The 17,048-nt window shown below is 46.5% G+C and overlaps 1 protein-coding gene across 1 annotated transcript in view; it reads right to left on the bottom strand.

Annotated features, from left to right (window-relative positions):
• The window catches only part of SLC14A2 (solute carrier family 14 member 2), a 65,563-nt gene that overhangs the window by 22,871 nt on the left and 25,644 nt on the right, over positions 1 to 17,048 (bottom strand). The window contains exons 6-9 of the mRNA XM_061130712.1: positions 14,099 to 14,246; positions 12,921 to 13,055; positions 11,113 to 11,162; positions 10,451 to 10,625 (exon numbers count right to left, since the gene is read on the bottom strand). Coding sequence (XP_060986695.1) covers positions 10,451 to 10,625; positions 11,113 to 11,162; positions 12,921 to 13,055; positions 14,099 to 14,246 — 508 coding nt within the window. The remainder of the gene's footprint in view (positions 1 to 10,450; positions 10,626 to 11,112; positions 11,163 to 12,920; positions 13,056 to 14,098; positions 14,247 to 17,048) is intronic.

Raw genomic sequence — 17,048 nt, 5'->3', positions numbered from 1 at the left:
GGAACAGGGGAACTTTGGAGTCTCTGTCTCACTCCATGAAGACATTAACTAGCATAAATGAGTTGGTGCTTGATTTAACCTCATTTAACCTTATAACAACCTCATGAATGAAGTTGAGGAGAGTGCGAAGGTCAGAGCGCCCCATCGGTAACTGGGATAACATCTGCCTGACCGTCCTCTGAGTGAGTTTTCACTCTCCTTCCCCTCTTCACACCCAGCTCACACCTCAGAATTGTGTGTCTGTGTTGTTAATTTCCCTCCTTTCAATCCATTCTGTGCTTCAGTTATTAGGCATATCATTAGTGAATCTCTCACTCAACAATCTCCATGGCTCCCTATTGCCAAGGGTATAATAATGCCTAAACTGCTCAGCCAAGCTTTCCAACTGTTCTACAATATGGCTGATTTTCATCGTCCCACTCATCCTTTGCTGCCCAACACATACCCTGCCTTGGCATTGTGGTCTTGCCTCTGGCCCTCTGCCTCTTGTTGCCTAGTTTACATTCAGCTTTCATCATCTGGTTTATGTTCTGCTTCCTCCATGAAGCCATCCTTGATTTATATGGCCACATGGATCATTCTGTTTTTTGCAGAAGGTACTGCAGATCCATCTTTTGAAGTTAGGGCCACAGGGGAGTTTTATACTGATAGTTACAATGTACATGAAAATTTTCCAATCCAATGAAACTACTTGGAGCTGTCTTTAATAACCAAGTGAATTTGGGTGTGTGTGTTTATTAGTCTCTTAGTTGTGTCTGACTCTGTGACCCCATGGACTGTGGCCCACCAGGCTCCTCTGTCCATGGGATTCTCCAGGCAAGAACACTGGAGTGGGTTGCCATTTCCTTCTCCAGAATAGGTATTAGTGAACAAAACAAAACTGAGGCGCAGAGAAAAGCAGCTTTCCTGAGGCCAAATAGCTGATTAGTTACAGAGCTATGTTTTAACCTCCTGGCTTTACTCCTGCAAGATGTTTTACAGACTGTTGGAGCCTTCGCAAATGATATCAATGGACTTGTGATCTTTTTATTTTAAAAAATTACGAAGTATTTCATATCCTAAAAGGAGTAACAAATGTTACCAAGAACAAACAGAAAGAATCCACCTGTGTGCCATTACATTTGTGTCATCCAATGACAGGCCAAGGAAATTCTGGACTGTTGTGTACCTGCGTCTTCTTTTATGGCAATGTTTCCCCCTCCCCGTCTCCCCTTCCCCGCCACCTCTTCCCTGCATTGTCTGTGGCAAACACAGCTAACTGATTGTAGACCTCTTTCCCAGTGAGTTTCAACACAGCCTCAGAATCCTTCTTAACACAAATCTCCAGACAACCAATACCAGTTAGATACAGTTGGCACTTGAGAGTAAACTTATTTTTCCCCTCCCCTCTTAAAGAAGAGTGTGGATGCTGAACAAGTCTGAGAGAAAGGGTACATGAAAGCGGGCAGCGGACTGGTCATGGGCTCTCCAAGACTCACAGGATTGCCTAATTTCAGCAAGCTCACTGAGGTTCCTATCCTTCAGTGCTAGTTTTGAGGAGATCACATACCATACCAGATTGTTCATTCTCTGATCAGATAATATCAGTGTCCTGGGACATTGTTCCTTATGGCATGGCTACCTGTCTTCCAGAAACATCACTCTGTAGCTACACAGAACATGTCTAAAGTAATCTCAGATGGCCATGAAAGAGAGGGCCACTGAGGAGATGGGCTGTATGAAGATGTTTGTGGATACTGAGATGCTCTAGTTCTATTGGCATGTCTGTGGAAGGAGTATAGGACCTGAGGTGAGAGGCCAAGGTGCCTCTGGACCAGGTACCTCCACCCTGGAAGCAGCAGATAAGGACTCCTGGGAACAAGGTTTTCAAATCGACCTCATTAGCATCTCACAGTCAGTTCAATGCGGGGCTGCCCTGGGAATCACACCGATGTCAGTGTTGTGTGTTGCAGAGTTGTAGAAAGGATGATAAATAATATGAAGTCTCATCCAGTGGACAGGTAGGTGGTAAGGGGATTTGAGGCTGATGGGTTAACTTAGACCCATCACCAGATGTGCGAGAAGAGCTCAGTGTTGTGAGTTAGGACACCTGGGCTTTTGTCCAGGCTCATTTATCACCTGGACAGTTTCCTGGATAAGCCATGGGGTTCCTCATGGGGTTTGAACTATTAATAGAATTATTTAAGAGCTCTTCCAGCTTGAAGCTTCCAGGATCTGAACTCTCTCTGGAGTTCTTAATAAGGTCCCCCACTCCCAGGACTGTCTTTCTGCAGCTCAGCAGAAGAAGGAACAGAAAGACATTGACCTTTCTTTTTTCAGTTCCTTTGAAAAGTCAGATAGATGGCCCTATTGGCTAGGGGGTATGTTGTTCAGTCGCTCAGTTGTGCCTGACTCTTTGCGACTCCATGGACTGTAGCCCACCAGAATCCTCTGTCCATGGGATTTCCCAGGCAAGAATACTAGGGTGGATTGCCATTTCCTTCTCTAGGGGATCCTCCCAACCCGGGGATTGAACCAGAGTCTCCTGCATTGGGAGGTGGATTCTTTACCTCTGAGCCACCTGGGAAGCCCAGCTAGGGGGTCTACCTGATTCATTTCTCTCCCCCAGACCTCTTACCTGAGTTCCTTTGGATTTCCTGCACAGGTCTGGAGGAATCCAGACCACTGGGATTTGGGAAGAAACTTCTTTCCAACTGGGTGGTGTCTCTGGTCCTCAACTCAGGTGCTGGACTTCTCCCTAAAACTGAACCCCTTCAGTTCCCACAGCTCACCAGCTCATCCTCTGGCTGACTTTCTGTAAATTCCCCTCGTGTTTCCTAACCTTATGCCTGGTGCCTGGCTTCCACTTGAGGAAGGGCACCATATGGAAGAAGAGGGAGAGAAAAGGATCGCTCTTCCTGCAGCGTGCTCACTCTCTGACTTTCCTAAACTCCCTGGGGAAGACTGGCCTTGGCCATCATGGTGCCCCCATCAGGCAGGTTTCCTTTAAAGGGGCAGAGCCTGGACTGCCTGGAGGTAGTTTGTCTGTCCTTCCTCAGGCATCACCTTCAGTCACCCCTTTCCTTAGAATTCTTGCTCCAGTATATGCCTTTAAGGCAATTACCTAACTGTCGTCTCCTCAGGGGCCAATTTGCCTTCCCACCTCAATGAACTCCCTTAATCTCCCACACAGGCAGGGCACAGGCTGAGGAATGTTATTACCATCTGTGTCTTGATGGATATTTCTGCACAGCCTAATTAATACTAGATGCCTTTTTTCTGGTTTTGTGGAAATTTCTAGACCTTTCCTCCTTCTGACTCTGCTGACCGGGTCCTGGTGGGCCCTCTCAGAGCAAAGAGGGCATGACCTAACCCCCGTCTCCAGAAAGAACTCTGAGCTCTATATATGAGGGAAGCCGCCCTCCCGGGTCCCAGACAGTCGTGGTGGTAGTGGGGGGGTCTGGTGGGCTGGAGTCTGGGGAGGAGGCCCAATCCAAACATGTTCTGTTTGGCTTTGTGAGTCTGAAGGGTCAAGCATCAACTGCGTATCACCCGCACCCCTTCAAGTGACAGGGTGTGAGGTGGCTGCCCAAGTTCAGAAACAGAACTCACACTGAGGATATTAGCTACACCTGAGTAGACAAACTCCCCGCTGACGTCAAAGGCCCCCTTTCCACCAGGCCAGGTGTTCTGGAACTGCCGGAGAGGGGTCCTGATCACAGGGTGAGGGGGCCCTTCTGAGGAAGGAAAGCAAACAGACGAGTGGGCGGGGAAAGTCCCGCATTCCAGGGAGGGTGGGGAACTGACTGGAGTTCAGCTCCCGCACAGGGGCCTTCCTCTTGGTGTTGAAGTTCAGGGCCTGTGGCTACCTGCTGATGACACGCTCCTTGTCCCCAGCTTGCTGGTCTCTCAGCTCAGGAGGCTCACCTATGCCCTCTCTTGCTCTGGCCTCTCCTGAAGACTCCTGAACTTCTGGTGGTGCATTCTTCACTTCAGCCCCCTATGCATCCGAAAGTAACAGGGAGATGCTACCCAGGAACAACATGTGACCAATTAGAAAAGATAGGAAATGATTACCCAGGAGGGAGGCGCCATCCAGGAAATTCACCCACATCTCAGGAGCCAAATGGAGCGGTGTCCTCAGATGAGTGGTGTCTGTCACACACACTAGGTTAGGGAGGGGCAATCGAGTGCTCCTGGAAAGCAGAAGACTGAGGTGGACGCTTGCCACCAAAGGGTCTTACCAAAGGCCACAGCTCAGATACTGGGGGATCCCCAAGATAATTTAGGGTACAGGTACTTATCTCCTGGTCGGCTTTGTCCATCAGAATTTACTTCAGAACTATCTTCTTCATAATGCTCAACTCTGCATTTCCAACTTTGTAGGGGCAGGAGCCTGCACTGACCTCTAGGAGCCAGCCTTGGGGAGGTCAGATTCCTCCTGGGAAAAGGCTACAGTTCCTGTGGAATAAATGAAAGCTAATCTAGAAGCTCCCTGGAGAGTTACTTCCTTTATTCATTCGGTCTCAGCAGCCTGTGGAGGAGAGGCTGGAGGCTCCTAGTCACCAGTTCACAGAGAATAAGAGGACTTTTCTAGCAATGTCCCCTGCCTCCCTCCTTGGGGCCTTGGAATTCTAATTCCACTAGGAACAGAAGTGTTCCCTATGGATTCTTCTATTTTCTTTGAATCATAAGAGGCAAGAAAAGCCAAGTAAGTTGAAAAATCTCATATTAAAAAGTGAATGCCTTTTAAAGTTGCCAGATGAGACTGTAGTTTATTGAGTGGAAATCAATAAACCACGCTGAAACTGCCAACTCTTAGCTGGTTTTAGATTATATTAATGGCTGTCCCCAGGCCCTTACAACATTTATGACCCAAGGAGACAAAGCTCAAGACTTGTACAGGAAGTACAAACAAACCGGAACACATAGATTCGATGTAGCCACAGATGTAAGAAGATTGAGTTTCCTGATGGGCAGATGTTATAGGGTTGACCGGAAGAGGAATCCCTGGAGAGAGGAACGTGATGAAGATGAGAAAGTCAAGGAAGAGGCACAGTTGAATGATGCTGATTCCTCAGGTTGCATCCACACAAGTAGCCATGTTGAGTATTTTGATAGACTGAGCAAATGGCTAACCAGTCAAGCTCTAGGAAAACCTATAAATGCAGCAATGGTATATTTTTGATATATTTGTCTCCATGTTCATACTTTTTACCACCTTAATGATACCTCCTCCTCATTTCTCTGTAGGAACTCAGGGCCATAGTATCACTGAAACTTGGAGTTGGAAGAGAGGCTGCCACGGTCATCTGGTCTACCCCTACTAAAAGCAAGCATCTCTAATAGGTCTCTTGCCCTTCTCCTGAACTCAGAATTTCACAGGACAACCATTTCTCAGGCAACTTCCATTGTAAAAAATCATCCCTTTCCATTGGTTCAATGTCTGTTTGCTTATCACTCCCATCTAATGGTCCTTATTCTATGCTCTGAAGAACTGTTGAGTAAAATGACAACTTCTTCCACAGTCATGGCCCCAGGCATTTCTTCTCTTCTCTAAGCCAAATACAACAGTTTGTTATCACCGATGATGGAACAAAGGCCCTCCATATCTCATTCCTCCAGCTTGGCCCCATCTCAGCATGCCCTCCTTTGCCAAAGACACTCTCAAAATGTGCTACCTATTTTTTTCTTTGTACTCTCCTCTCCTTTTTCATCCAACCAATTCTCAGAAATGACGCCTTCAACCTAAGATGCAAGTGATTGATCATGCTTACTATGTTACCTTCCCAGGACTGTTTACATTTTAACAGGTTCAAAGACTTGAACTGAAGGGACAGCTGGGAGTGTTTGGGCAGGCAGGTAATGACAAGATAGAGAACAAGAGGAGAAGAGGCATAGAAATTTTCCTGAAACTCTTAACATCATGCTTAATACTTTTCCTAAACAGAAGATTAACCCAACAAGATATTTCATTCACCACTCAAAATCATGAAACTGGTGCTGTGACCTTATGTGGCTCAGGCAGTCTGTGGTGACATCCTCTCAGGTAAGATTACTCACATGGCCAGGCAAATCCCCATAAAGTGAATTCCTTGAAGGCAGGAAATGGTCTGATTCTTTCCTGGTTTTTTGTCAAGGGGGCCTGAGTGACATATTAAAATAGTTCCTCATACAATGTCTTATGGATGAATGAGTGAATGAGGTCAGAAATACAGTTAAAAGAAAGTGATAAAGTTAAAAGGAAATGATAAAGTTTAAAATAAAAGGAAAAGGAAATACCAGAAAGAAAGTGGATTCAGCAATGTCAATGTCAACTGAATCAGAATTTGGTTAAAGGCACTAATGAGTATAAAAATGGGCAGTCTATAGTAGTAAAAGATAAAATTTAAGAAGAATCAATGTTAATCACAGTCCATAGGTACCAAACAATGTAGCTGCTAAATATATGAGACAAATATTTCAGAAATACAAAAAAAGTTTAATAAAACTATACAATTATAGTTGAATTTTAATAAACCCTTTTCAGAATTAAGATTTATAAACTAAAAATACATAAGTGCATAGAAGAGTTGAATGATGCAGTTAATAAATCAATTTAATATACATTTCCTTCAGATAAAAAATCTGCATTTTGTATGTTCAAAATCAAACATATACTTGGCTACAAAGAAAAATGCGTAACATTTAAAAATAAAGATTGTACCAGCCATTTGCTCATAATCCTATAACAGTAGATATGGAAAGCTGAAAAACATCAAAAAGTTTAAAGTGCTGGAAATCAAGAAACATGTTCTTCAAAAATTCTTGCCTCAAAGAGAAATAAAAAGTAAAATAACAAACTTTTAAAACTGATGAAAGCAGAACACTTTATTCCAAAACCTACAGTACACAGCTAAAGCTGTAACTGAGGGAAATTAATAGACTTAAATGCCTTTGTTGTTAAAGAGCAAAGATCTAAAATAAGGAAATTTTATATGAATTTTAAAAACATTCGGAGAAGAGAACATTTAAATAAGCCACAAGAAAACGGGAAAAAGAAATAAAAACAAATCGAAATGAGTAGAAAAAGACAAATAAATTCTAAACTGTTTCTTTGAAAAAAATCAATAAAATGAATGAACCCCTCACAAGCCTAAAGGAAAGAGAAAATTACAGAAGATTAGAAATGAAAAAGGAGACAAAGCTGCAGATAACTGGAGAGATACAAATTACCATGAGAACATTATGAGTAATATTCTGGCAATAAAATTTTAAAACTAAAGAAAATGGATTATTTCCTAGCAAGCTCCCTGTTTGAAGTAGAGATTTTGATTATGTCAGTTATCATAGAAGAGACTGGAGAGATAATTAAAACCAACCATTTAAAAATGCAGCAGAACAACACTGTTTCACAATGATAGTAGAACTTGTCAGTGTTGTAGGACAGAAGACGAAAATGGGTGGGAGAGATGGCCAGGTCAGAGGGAGGAGACAGTGGAGAGAGGGAGAAAAGGGTTTGTTAGGGAAAAAAGAGTTTAAGACAGCACTTTTGCTAAAGCCCCGCCCTCCCCAACTCCGCACATACATTCCTACTTTCTTGAATTTCAGAGAGTAGTAGTTTGTTTCTGTTCAACCATAAATATGTATGTTCAACTATCATTTGTACACCCAAGAGCTGCTGCTGGTAGTTTGAGATGATAGTAGGAAAACAGCTATGACATGTTCCCAGAAGCCCTTCTTCCCTCCTGGAGGCCTGCTCCCGAGTGCCCCATGCTGGTGGGGAGAATCTGCAAGGTTAGGGCTCTGACATGTTCATTCAGGGGCAGGAGAGGGGGAAGCTCTGGTGAAGGTGGGACAAGATAACACCAGGGAGCTAGCTCTCAGGTCCTGGGGGCTATTTGGACTACTTCAGAGCACATCTGGGCATCTGTCCATGGCCTGTGGACAGAGTGACCTGCACTGGGCAGAGTTTTCTTAGCAGGTTTTTCACTTCTGCCCACCCTCATCCATGCCTGAGAAGAAAGATGCCACTTCTGCCCACCACCCTGGCTTAATGACTGATATTTGTTCTGTCTCCAGGAGGAGATTGTTTGGCCACATTTGGAAAATATTGTCAACTTTCAGCATCTTAGCCTCAAAGGATTAAAAAAAATTTTTTTATCGATCCTGTACAACTTCTCTTGGCAAGGTAATTCACTGATTAATAATACACTTTGTCCAGTTTTTTCTTACATCCTACTAGCAGATAATGTGTAAAAACACGTGTAAAAACATTTACTTGTACGTAAGTACCTGGTCATCTTGATCGCAGTGCATTATAGGGTTTCTGGGGCCGTGTGGCTTTTCCAGATTTGGTGGATATACTTTTTCCCTTTTCAGAATAACTTAGCTTTTATCCATTTTTCTCCTAACGAGTTTGGCAGCTTGCAACACAGTTAACTTTTAATTCTTGTGGGGGAATTAAAGCAGGAACTTGGGAGGGAAAAACAACCCGGATAACTGTGACCCACGTGTTACCTTGTAAATGACAAACCAAGAAGTGATGCAGGAAGAGAAGGAAGGGGAGAGAGACTCTTGTCCAACTGAGCTGAAAGCATTTTTCATATCCAGATAGTTTTCCTCTCCTGAGAATCCAATAAAAAGCGTGGCTAAAGGGCTGTTTCCATCAGATCCAGTGCTTTGGGCGGAGATTCTCAGGGCTTAATGGAGAGAGCAGGGAATTTCCTACGACAATTTGCCCATAATGAACGAATAGGGTTTCGGGTTCTATCTCCTGCTAGGGTACTTGCGGGGAGGGGTCTCCTTTCAGGCTTCCTGGAAGCCTGTCAGGAAACAAAAAGTCCTCTTCCTCCAAATGGAGGTCACGGGTCACAGTATGGTGGCACAACCTGGCCTGCGTGCTCCCTCCAGCCCTGAGATTCCAGCGCCTCCCTGCTCCTCCTGCCTAGAAACCCTGCACTGAAGGGCTCCAGTTTTCTTCTTCCTCCTGTGGTGGTGAACCTACTGGCCGAGGCAAAACAGCCAGACCGGGTGAGCCAGAGGGGTGGTTCCTAGACCCGGGTGGGGACTGAGGGGCTGGTGTAAAACTGCGCCCCCTAGTGCTCAGCACTGGGCTTGTCAGTCTCTGCAAGAGCCTCAGGGCAGATCTTCCTGCTTCCGGCCACCCTGATCTCCCTTTCTCGAGTGCCCTCGATTTCCTAAGGCTCTTCACACTATCACCCAGCATGTAAATGCCTTGTGGCTTTGTCTGGTTAAAGAACCTGGTGGTGTCCTTTGAGTCTGCCCACTTCCCACCAGTTCCTAAGTCACATATGGATCTCCAGACCCTGAGCGTTGTATTGATCGTCTATAGCAGGGCCCAGCCAACTACAGCTTGTGGACCAAATCTAGCTGCTCGTTTAATAAAGTCCGGTTGGAACACAGCCACCCTCTTTCATTCACATGTTGTCTAAGGTTACTATGCTCTATGATGACAGGGTTGAGTATTTGTAAAAGAGATTGTGTTGCCTCCAGAACTGAAATTTGACACTTTCCAGGACAAAGTTGACAATCCCTGGTCTGTATCTAAATAAAGATTGAATGTAAGACAATACCTATAATTGGGAAGACAAATTATAAAATTCATTAATAATTGTTTGTTCTTCTACTTAAGATTAACCATTTAAGTATCATAAGTCTCATAAAGCTTCCAACACCCACAGGCAAACTGGGAAATGAAATAGATCTCCCCAGCCTCTCACATACTGAGCTCAGGTGATTTCCTCAACTGAATTCCCTGCTCAAAGTCGCTGGCTTGACCCGCAGTGAGAAATGCCAATCTTTCATCATGAGTCGTGTAGGAGCCTAACTTACTGATTACTTCCTGCTACAGACTATCCTCTTGCCCTTTACTCTGACCCCTAAATGTCTGAGTCCCTATTTAGACACTTTCAGTGCCCTAACTGTCCCCATTTTGACTTTCAAACTGTGTTTCTCTATCTGAGATTTCTCTCTTTTATGTATAGCTGTATGTACCCACCAGTCATTAGCTCTGTGCACTCTGGCATCTGCATTCCCTGAATTTTCACCCACCCAGGAACCACTCAGCACGTTTGATTTCTTAGCTTCTGTTGTTTAGTTAAACCTGCTAAGAAGATCATCTCTGAATCACCTTTACAAAAGACTAAATACAAAAAAAAAAAAAAAAAGACTAAATACAAAGAATGGTTTTGTTTTAAGTCACTGACATTGAAAATACATGCCTTCCTACTAACACCAGGAACTCATCACCAGTGTCTTTGAACAGTGCACAGTGGAGAGTTAAGGTGATTTGGGCAGAGAGAGAAAATCAATGTCAGGGAGAGGGAGGGATAGGCGTGTTTTGTTCCACGCAGGTGCGAGGAGAGGCAAAGAAAGTGAGTGCTGCAGCTGATTGACCCAGAGCTGAGATTACAGGGAGCAGACCCCAGTCCAGGCAAAGAGCATTTCTGCCTATAACTTGGCTAGTCACCACTGGAGGACTTCTCTTCTTCCTGGCTTTTCACTGTCAGGTAGTAGATGCGGTTGGCCTCTGGGTAGGTGACTCTGCTGAGTGGGAGCTTGTAGATGGTGGGGCTGTTGGTCGTCAGCAGCAGAAAGGTGAGTGTGGAGAGGCAGAAGGGCCAGGTGCCTGGTGGCACACCAACCTGAAAGCAAAAACACTGGGATCTGAAAATGTTCCTGGGTTCCTGGGACCTTGGAGGAGAAGGATGCGGTAGGGGCTGAGAATGGCGACCCTCCCCTAGTGACAGCCTTGGTTTCTGGATTGATCATGTCAGAATGGTTGGTTTGAATTTGAGGTGTTGGTCCCTCTGGGGACAATCAGAATCTTCTAATGATGGAGCTGAAACCCCCTAGAGACATTCTCTCAGTGCCGGCTAAACATGAGTACCTCCATTTGTCCACCCATGTTCTCCACTGCTGTTTACAAAACCCTCTCTTTCACACACACATCCACACGAACACACCCCTCAAAGGCACATAAAATATACTGTGGCCAGTCCTTCTCTGGACAAACCCTGAATAAACCTTGACCAAGCTAGCGACTGGAACCCACTCACAAGACTCCAAATGTCCTGAAGGCCTGGTTGGGTTGGGGCACTTTAGGGTAGTGTCAGGAGACCCCAGACTTACCACTGACATTATGTTGGTGAGGGCTGCTCCCATGTATGCACAGAACAGGGCTGTGGAGACACAAGGACCATCAGGAGTCAGCTTCCCAGGGCCCGCCCCCAGCCTTCCCTAAGAGCGGGCTCCACTCCGGCCCCAGGGCCACTGTGTTGGCCCCACACCCTGACATCTGGTGTGTTTGCTTGTGACCCATCTCTCACTGGGCTGTGTGCTCTCTGAGGGTAGAGATGAAAGCTTGCATATCCCTTTATCACCTCCCCACTTCCATGGTAGCTCTGTGTGGAGTCAGGGGTCAACAAGCATCTTTTACTACTCCACAATGACCTTGGTGATGCTCTAGCACAGACTGGATGGCTGGGTGATTGTCCGTCTGGAGGGATGAGTTGTCAGACTATATGAGCTCTGAATAAAGTCCCTCTTGTCCAAGATTCTGAGCTGCTGTGATGCTCCTGGACCCTCTCCAAGTCCCCTCACAGCTGGACCATGTTGGGTCCCTGAGCCAGGCCCCTGGGTTCACCCACAGATGAGGAACCCCAGGACAGTGAGGGGAACTTATCCACAGCCCTGGTGCTTCTGAACAAGCTCCTTCTGCCTATGTTTGCTCTGTTTTCCTGTCCAGAACACCTTTCCCCTGTCTTTGCTTATCCAAATCCCACCCTGAAAGGGTTGAGATAAACCCCAGCCTCCTCCCAAAGCCCTCCCAGGTGGTTCCAGCCACAGGAATCTGCCATCTCTCTGAGGATCATAGACAGTTACAGTCTCAACCTCAAAATACCTGGCAGTTTTGACTTGGTGAATATTTGCTGGGCCCACTGTTCTCCAAATCCAGTCTCCAGCTGGATGCTGAGGAGGGTATAAGAGACACAGCGGGCATTTACAGTTCCCACACTTAACTGGGGGAAAACAAACAAGAGAGCCCTTCTGGATGATATTCTGCCCTTCACTTGCCTCTAGTTTTGTGTTTTAGTGTCTTGTTGGTTCCAGAGGACATAAGCAACTCCAGGACAGGGAGGCTGATGGGACTGGAGTTTGAATCTCACTTCTGCCATCAGTAGTTGTGTTTGGACAAGTTTGTCAACCCCTCTGAGTCTCATTTCCTCACCTGTAAAATGGGGCTAAAATCTATGCCTGGCAGTGATCTTGGCAGGATGAAACGAGCACTGTTTATCCAGCACAGAGCATGGTGCTGGGGTGCAGTTTAATGACTGTGGTCTGTTTCTCTTCACACAGCGCGTTCTTTGTTCACTTTATGGAAATCAGGCTCCTTTAGTGCTATGTTACAATCTTCTGGGACCTCAGTCCTCCCAGGTACGTCATCTCCCAGGTATGTCATCTCACTGGCTCTTTCCAATAGTCTTTTTAGATATCACAGATAATTGCCCTGAATATTGGGCAATTACATCTGCTCTGCTAGACCATGGCTTCATGAGGATGTGGTCTGTATCTTCCAGGTCTAGCCGAGGGCCCAGCACTTAGTGGTGCCCTGTCGATAGTGGTTGAGTGAGAACAGTTGTTGAGGTCAGGAATGCTGCCACTAGCACACGAGGAAATGTGTGTGTGATTTCCTCGTGAACTTTAATGGTTCATGAGGAATAGTGGTGGTGACTCCATCTGACAGAGGAAGAACCTCAGACCCCCCAGCTCTTAGGGTACACCCATTAAATCCCTTAGTGATAAGACCCCGGCCACAGTCCTTCCATCATTACTGCTCAGTACTGACGAGGGTCCACCATGGGTGTCCACACCCAGGGGAGTGGGGAAGGGCAAGGAACAGCAGAGTGACTTGGCTGCCAAACTTCCCTGGTACCTACCACAGATGAGGGCCAGCAGGTGGGTCTGCCAGGTGAGGGCGTAGAACACGCCCCCGATGGCGATGCAGGAGAGGACACAGTTGTAGCTCCAGAGGCCCAGGTAGATGGTCTCGAAGGGCGTGGCCACCGTCAGGGCTGTCGGACAAGGTATTGCATTTCTGGCTGACTCGAGGTCACAGCGTGAAGGCCACCCCATGGCTGGTGCCAGTTCTCAGGTGCTCTTCCTCCCATCACTGACCCCCACTCCCCCCCAATACCTGCTCATCAGAGGAGCCTCTACAAAGGGCGTCTGGTCTTAGGAAAGCGACAGTGGGGGGAGAGAGCAGTGGTTTCCACTGATTTTCAAAGGGTTCACTCAGAGGTATGACCACTTCTAGGGTGAGGGGCTGCCAAGGAGGTGGGCTGCAGGCCCACCCCACTCCTTTGGCCAGAGCAGCTGCATTTTTAGCAAGAAAGATTTCAACAGAAAAGTTGTGCTTCAACTGGTTGAGAAAAATTATGTCTAGACACATATAGATATATGCAGACAGAGAAATGAGATGGCAGAAGGGGTTGGATGTGAACAGCAGGTGAATCTGGGTGAAGAATTTGTGGGTGTCTCTCGGACTATTTTTAATTTTGTAAGTTTTCACAAGTTTGAAATTATTTCCAAATAACATTCTTTTTTTTAAAGTCATGCTTCCAAGAAATTTTTGAAAAATATTGGGATAAGTCAGCAGGCTCCTATTCCCAAAGCACCCAAGGTCCGTTTCTGACTCTACTCTCTTCACTTAACATATATGAACATGTGTATAGACACACACGTAGAAATTGAATCACATTTGTTAAATGGCAATCCAATTCTTGGGAAAATTTTTCCCGTTAGCTTAGTCAGAATTTCAAAGTGCTAGGTTGTTTATACCCCTACTGGGTCGGCTAGTGCTCCCCACCCGCACCAGGTTCCCGTCTGCCTCCCACCGCTCAGCTCCCAGGGGCTACAGGCCAATAGGTCTCAGCCCTTTTGCATCTCCCCACATGCCCTGCTATCTTTTGGAGACTCAAGAAAGGAAAAATTAAGTCTCAAGCCCTGACAGTGTTTAAAAACTTCAGGGAAGAGAGTAAGCCTTGACTCTTTACTGTGTGCTGGGAGAAATGACCTCAGGAAAATGACCCCTGCCGAGAGGGGGGCCCTGGCCTACCTGCCAGCAGCCCCACAATTGAGCCAATGGCTGCATGCAAGCAAATGAGTGGCGAGCAGATGAACAGGGCCACCAGGAACACGCCGCCTGTCCAGGGGTTGTCGCAGCCGTACACCTGCCCGACCCCGACAGGGATGGCTTGTAGCAGCTGCGAAGTCAACAAAATACAGGTCAGTGGAGTGTGGGCTGATAATGCAAGGACCAAGCCTCGGGGTGAGGACTGAGCCTTTCCCCAGGGGGTCATGGTGTGGAACGGGAGGATTGCTGTGCCTGCCAGCGTGTGGGAGAATGTGGAAGGGAAGGCACGAGCTGGAACAAATCGCTCCTCACTCCACCACCTGGCAGGCATCTGAGCATCCCTCATGCAAAACCAAGCAGGTCCCCAGCAGAGGCTGGAGCCAGGTGGTTCTGAGGGACACGTGGCTTTTGCTTTGGGGGTCTAGAGGGTGCCTCCCTGGACTGCCACTGGGAGGTTTCAGGGCACCAGAGGGCTTCCTCTAGACCCTCTGAAATCCTAGAAATATACCAGGAATTCTGGAAAAATTAAAAAAATTTTTTAATTAAAAAATTTAAATTAAAAAAAATTTTTAATTAAAAAATTTAAATTAAAAAATTTAATTAAAAAATTTTTATAAATTTTTTTAATGGAAGGGTAATTGCTTTACAGAAAGTTGTGTTGGTTTCTGTCTGGGCCATTTTGATGAATGATTTGACCAAAGATCATCCAGCTCACAGTGGCTGATCCCAGGCTAAAGCCTCTGTGCCTGACTGCTGGTCTCTTGGTTGCTCACATTTGGTGCTAACCCAGGGACGGGGGAGCCCAGGAAGAAAGAGGAGCACTTCCTCTGCTCTCCAGGAGCACTTGGCAGACAGGAAGCATGAGGAGTATCTGGAGAACAGCATGAAGCACTGGATCCCTGGGCTTGAGAGTCACTGGGAGATGTTGGATCTGGAGATGGTTGATTTGGCAGTGATGTCAAGATAGCTTTTTTTAAAATAGCCAAATCACCCACATTTTGGCAAAAAGTTCTTTGAGGGCACAAAGAAAAAGAGGGAGATTGACAGGGCAGAGAGAGCACTGGCCCAGAGTCATGAGCCCCAGCTTTTAGGGGTTTCTGTGGAAGTTTGTGTGTGACCATCTCTGTACCACCAGGAGGCTGCCCAATAGACAATCTTCCAGTTTTAAAATTCTGCCAACTCCTTCCTCCATTATCAGCTCATGTGACCTCTTTGAGCACAGGACTCCTTTAGCTGGGGCCATAATAGGTGCTTAATAAATATGTGTGGATTAGTTCAGTGGTTTCCAAATTTTGTGAACATTGAAATCACCTAAAGATCTTTTTTTAAAAAATATTAATGCCTAGCACCTCCACAGACATCCTAAGTGGTGTGAGGGGGCATGGCCAGAGCACCAGGTACAACAGAATTTGGGGACCAATGGATTAGTCATCATCTACTGTAGATGTTGGGAGTTCATTGCATTTCTCCCTTTGATGAAATTTTGTTCTTTTTAACAACTTGATTTAATTCTAGTGTCAGTCTGATTTCTTTAGCGAATTTGAGGAGTCCCAGATAGTTTTTAAACTATGTCCACTCTTGCCTCCAAATAGGTGGCCTTTTAAACACCAACCACTGTTTGGTCCAGAGCCTATAGACTTGTGCAAGGACTCACAGGGTGGGGTCCTGTCTTATTTACAGGAACCCTGAAAATCCTTTGTTTCAACCCAGGGACCTCAGTTCCATCTGGGAACCCAGGTTTAAAGTCCAAGCAGGCAAGAAGGAGAGAATTGAGGGGGCAAGCTGCCTCGGAGAGAAGTCTGAGTTTAGAATGAAGCTCTGCTGGGATCCAAACTTCAGCCTGGTGAACCGGGGCCCCAACCCCTCCATGCTGCTCTCTAAGTTACAGCCAACACCCTGGTACAAAGGGCAGTCAGGTGTGCGGTGGAAATTTACTAAGGACCGGCCTTCTCTGTCCTTCGGATAATCCTTGTGTAACAACAACAAGCCGGCTGAACAAAACAGAAATCATTCCCCTCATTGTTTTAAAGAGAAAGAGAGAAATGGCACTGATTGGTCAAAACTCAGATCTGGATGGTGTAGAAGGAAAGGAGTCAGTGGTCAGAGAGGTGGTGGGGGGGAGCTCAGAGGGTGAACTTGGGCCTCGGGGCACCTGGATTTGACTCCTAGTACTTTTTACTGTTAGAAGATGAACAAGAAGCATCTCTTCTATGTGGCTGTCTCTACGCTGGTCTCTCAGCACGGGATGGCACCGCCTCGCGTGCAGGGCAGGTCGGGGGCTCGGTGGGCCTTTTCCCCCTGCAGTGCCGCATACCCTGCGGCTGTCACTCAGGCCAGCTTCACCCGCGGGCTCAGGGGCAGCAAATTGTGCCCGGAGGCAGTGTGTCCAGTCACCAGGTGGCTGATCATGGACCATTCAGTTCGTTTCGTTCCTGCTCCGACCCCAGTAGTTTTCCATTTGAGAAAGCGGGCTTTCACTTAAACACAGGGCTCTGTCTTTTCCATTGCCTTGGATTTAGGCCCTAACCCTGCCTCTGATCCCATTCCAGCCCCAGCCCCAGATAAAACTTCTAGCAAGACAAAAACTTTAAAAAAAGTTTGGCATTGTTGGCAGCAGCGTCTGCCGTGAGGGAGGGGGAGGCCTTCCTTTCCTGACAGGTTTAGGCTCAGGGTGTGGCGAGCCTGCAGGGCCTGCGTTGTGCATCCTACCTACTGTCTGCCCGCACCGGGGCCACACGGGCCCCACACTAAGGTGTAAGCACATCGAGACGCCGGGCCAGGCTGGGTGGGGAGGGCTCAGAAACCAGATTTTGTGAACAATATTTGCAGCACCAGCTACAGCTTGATCTTGGAAAACTAACCCTCCCTGTGCCTTAGTTTCCCCATCTGTAAAAGAGGATGATGGTAGTTAGCTTTGGGTTATGGTGAGGTT

This window comes from Dama dama, chromosome 27 (genome assembly GCF_033118175.1).
Source record: "Dama dama isolate Ldn47 chromosome 27, ASM3311817v1, whole genome shotgun sequence".
NCBI lineage: Eukaryota > Metazoa > Chordata > Mammalia > Artiodactyla > Cervidae > Dama > Dama dama.
Note: the sequence above shows the minus strand (reverse complement) of the source record. Positions and strands in the feature narration are given on the sequence as shown.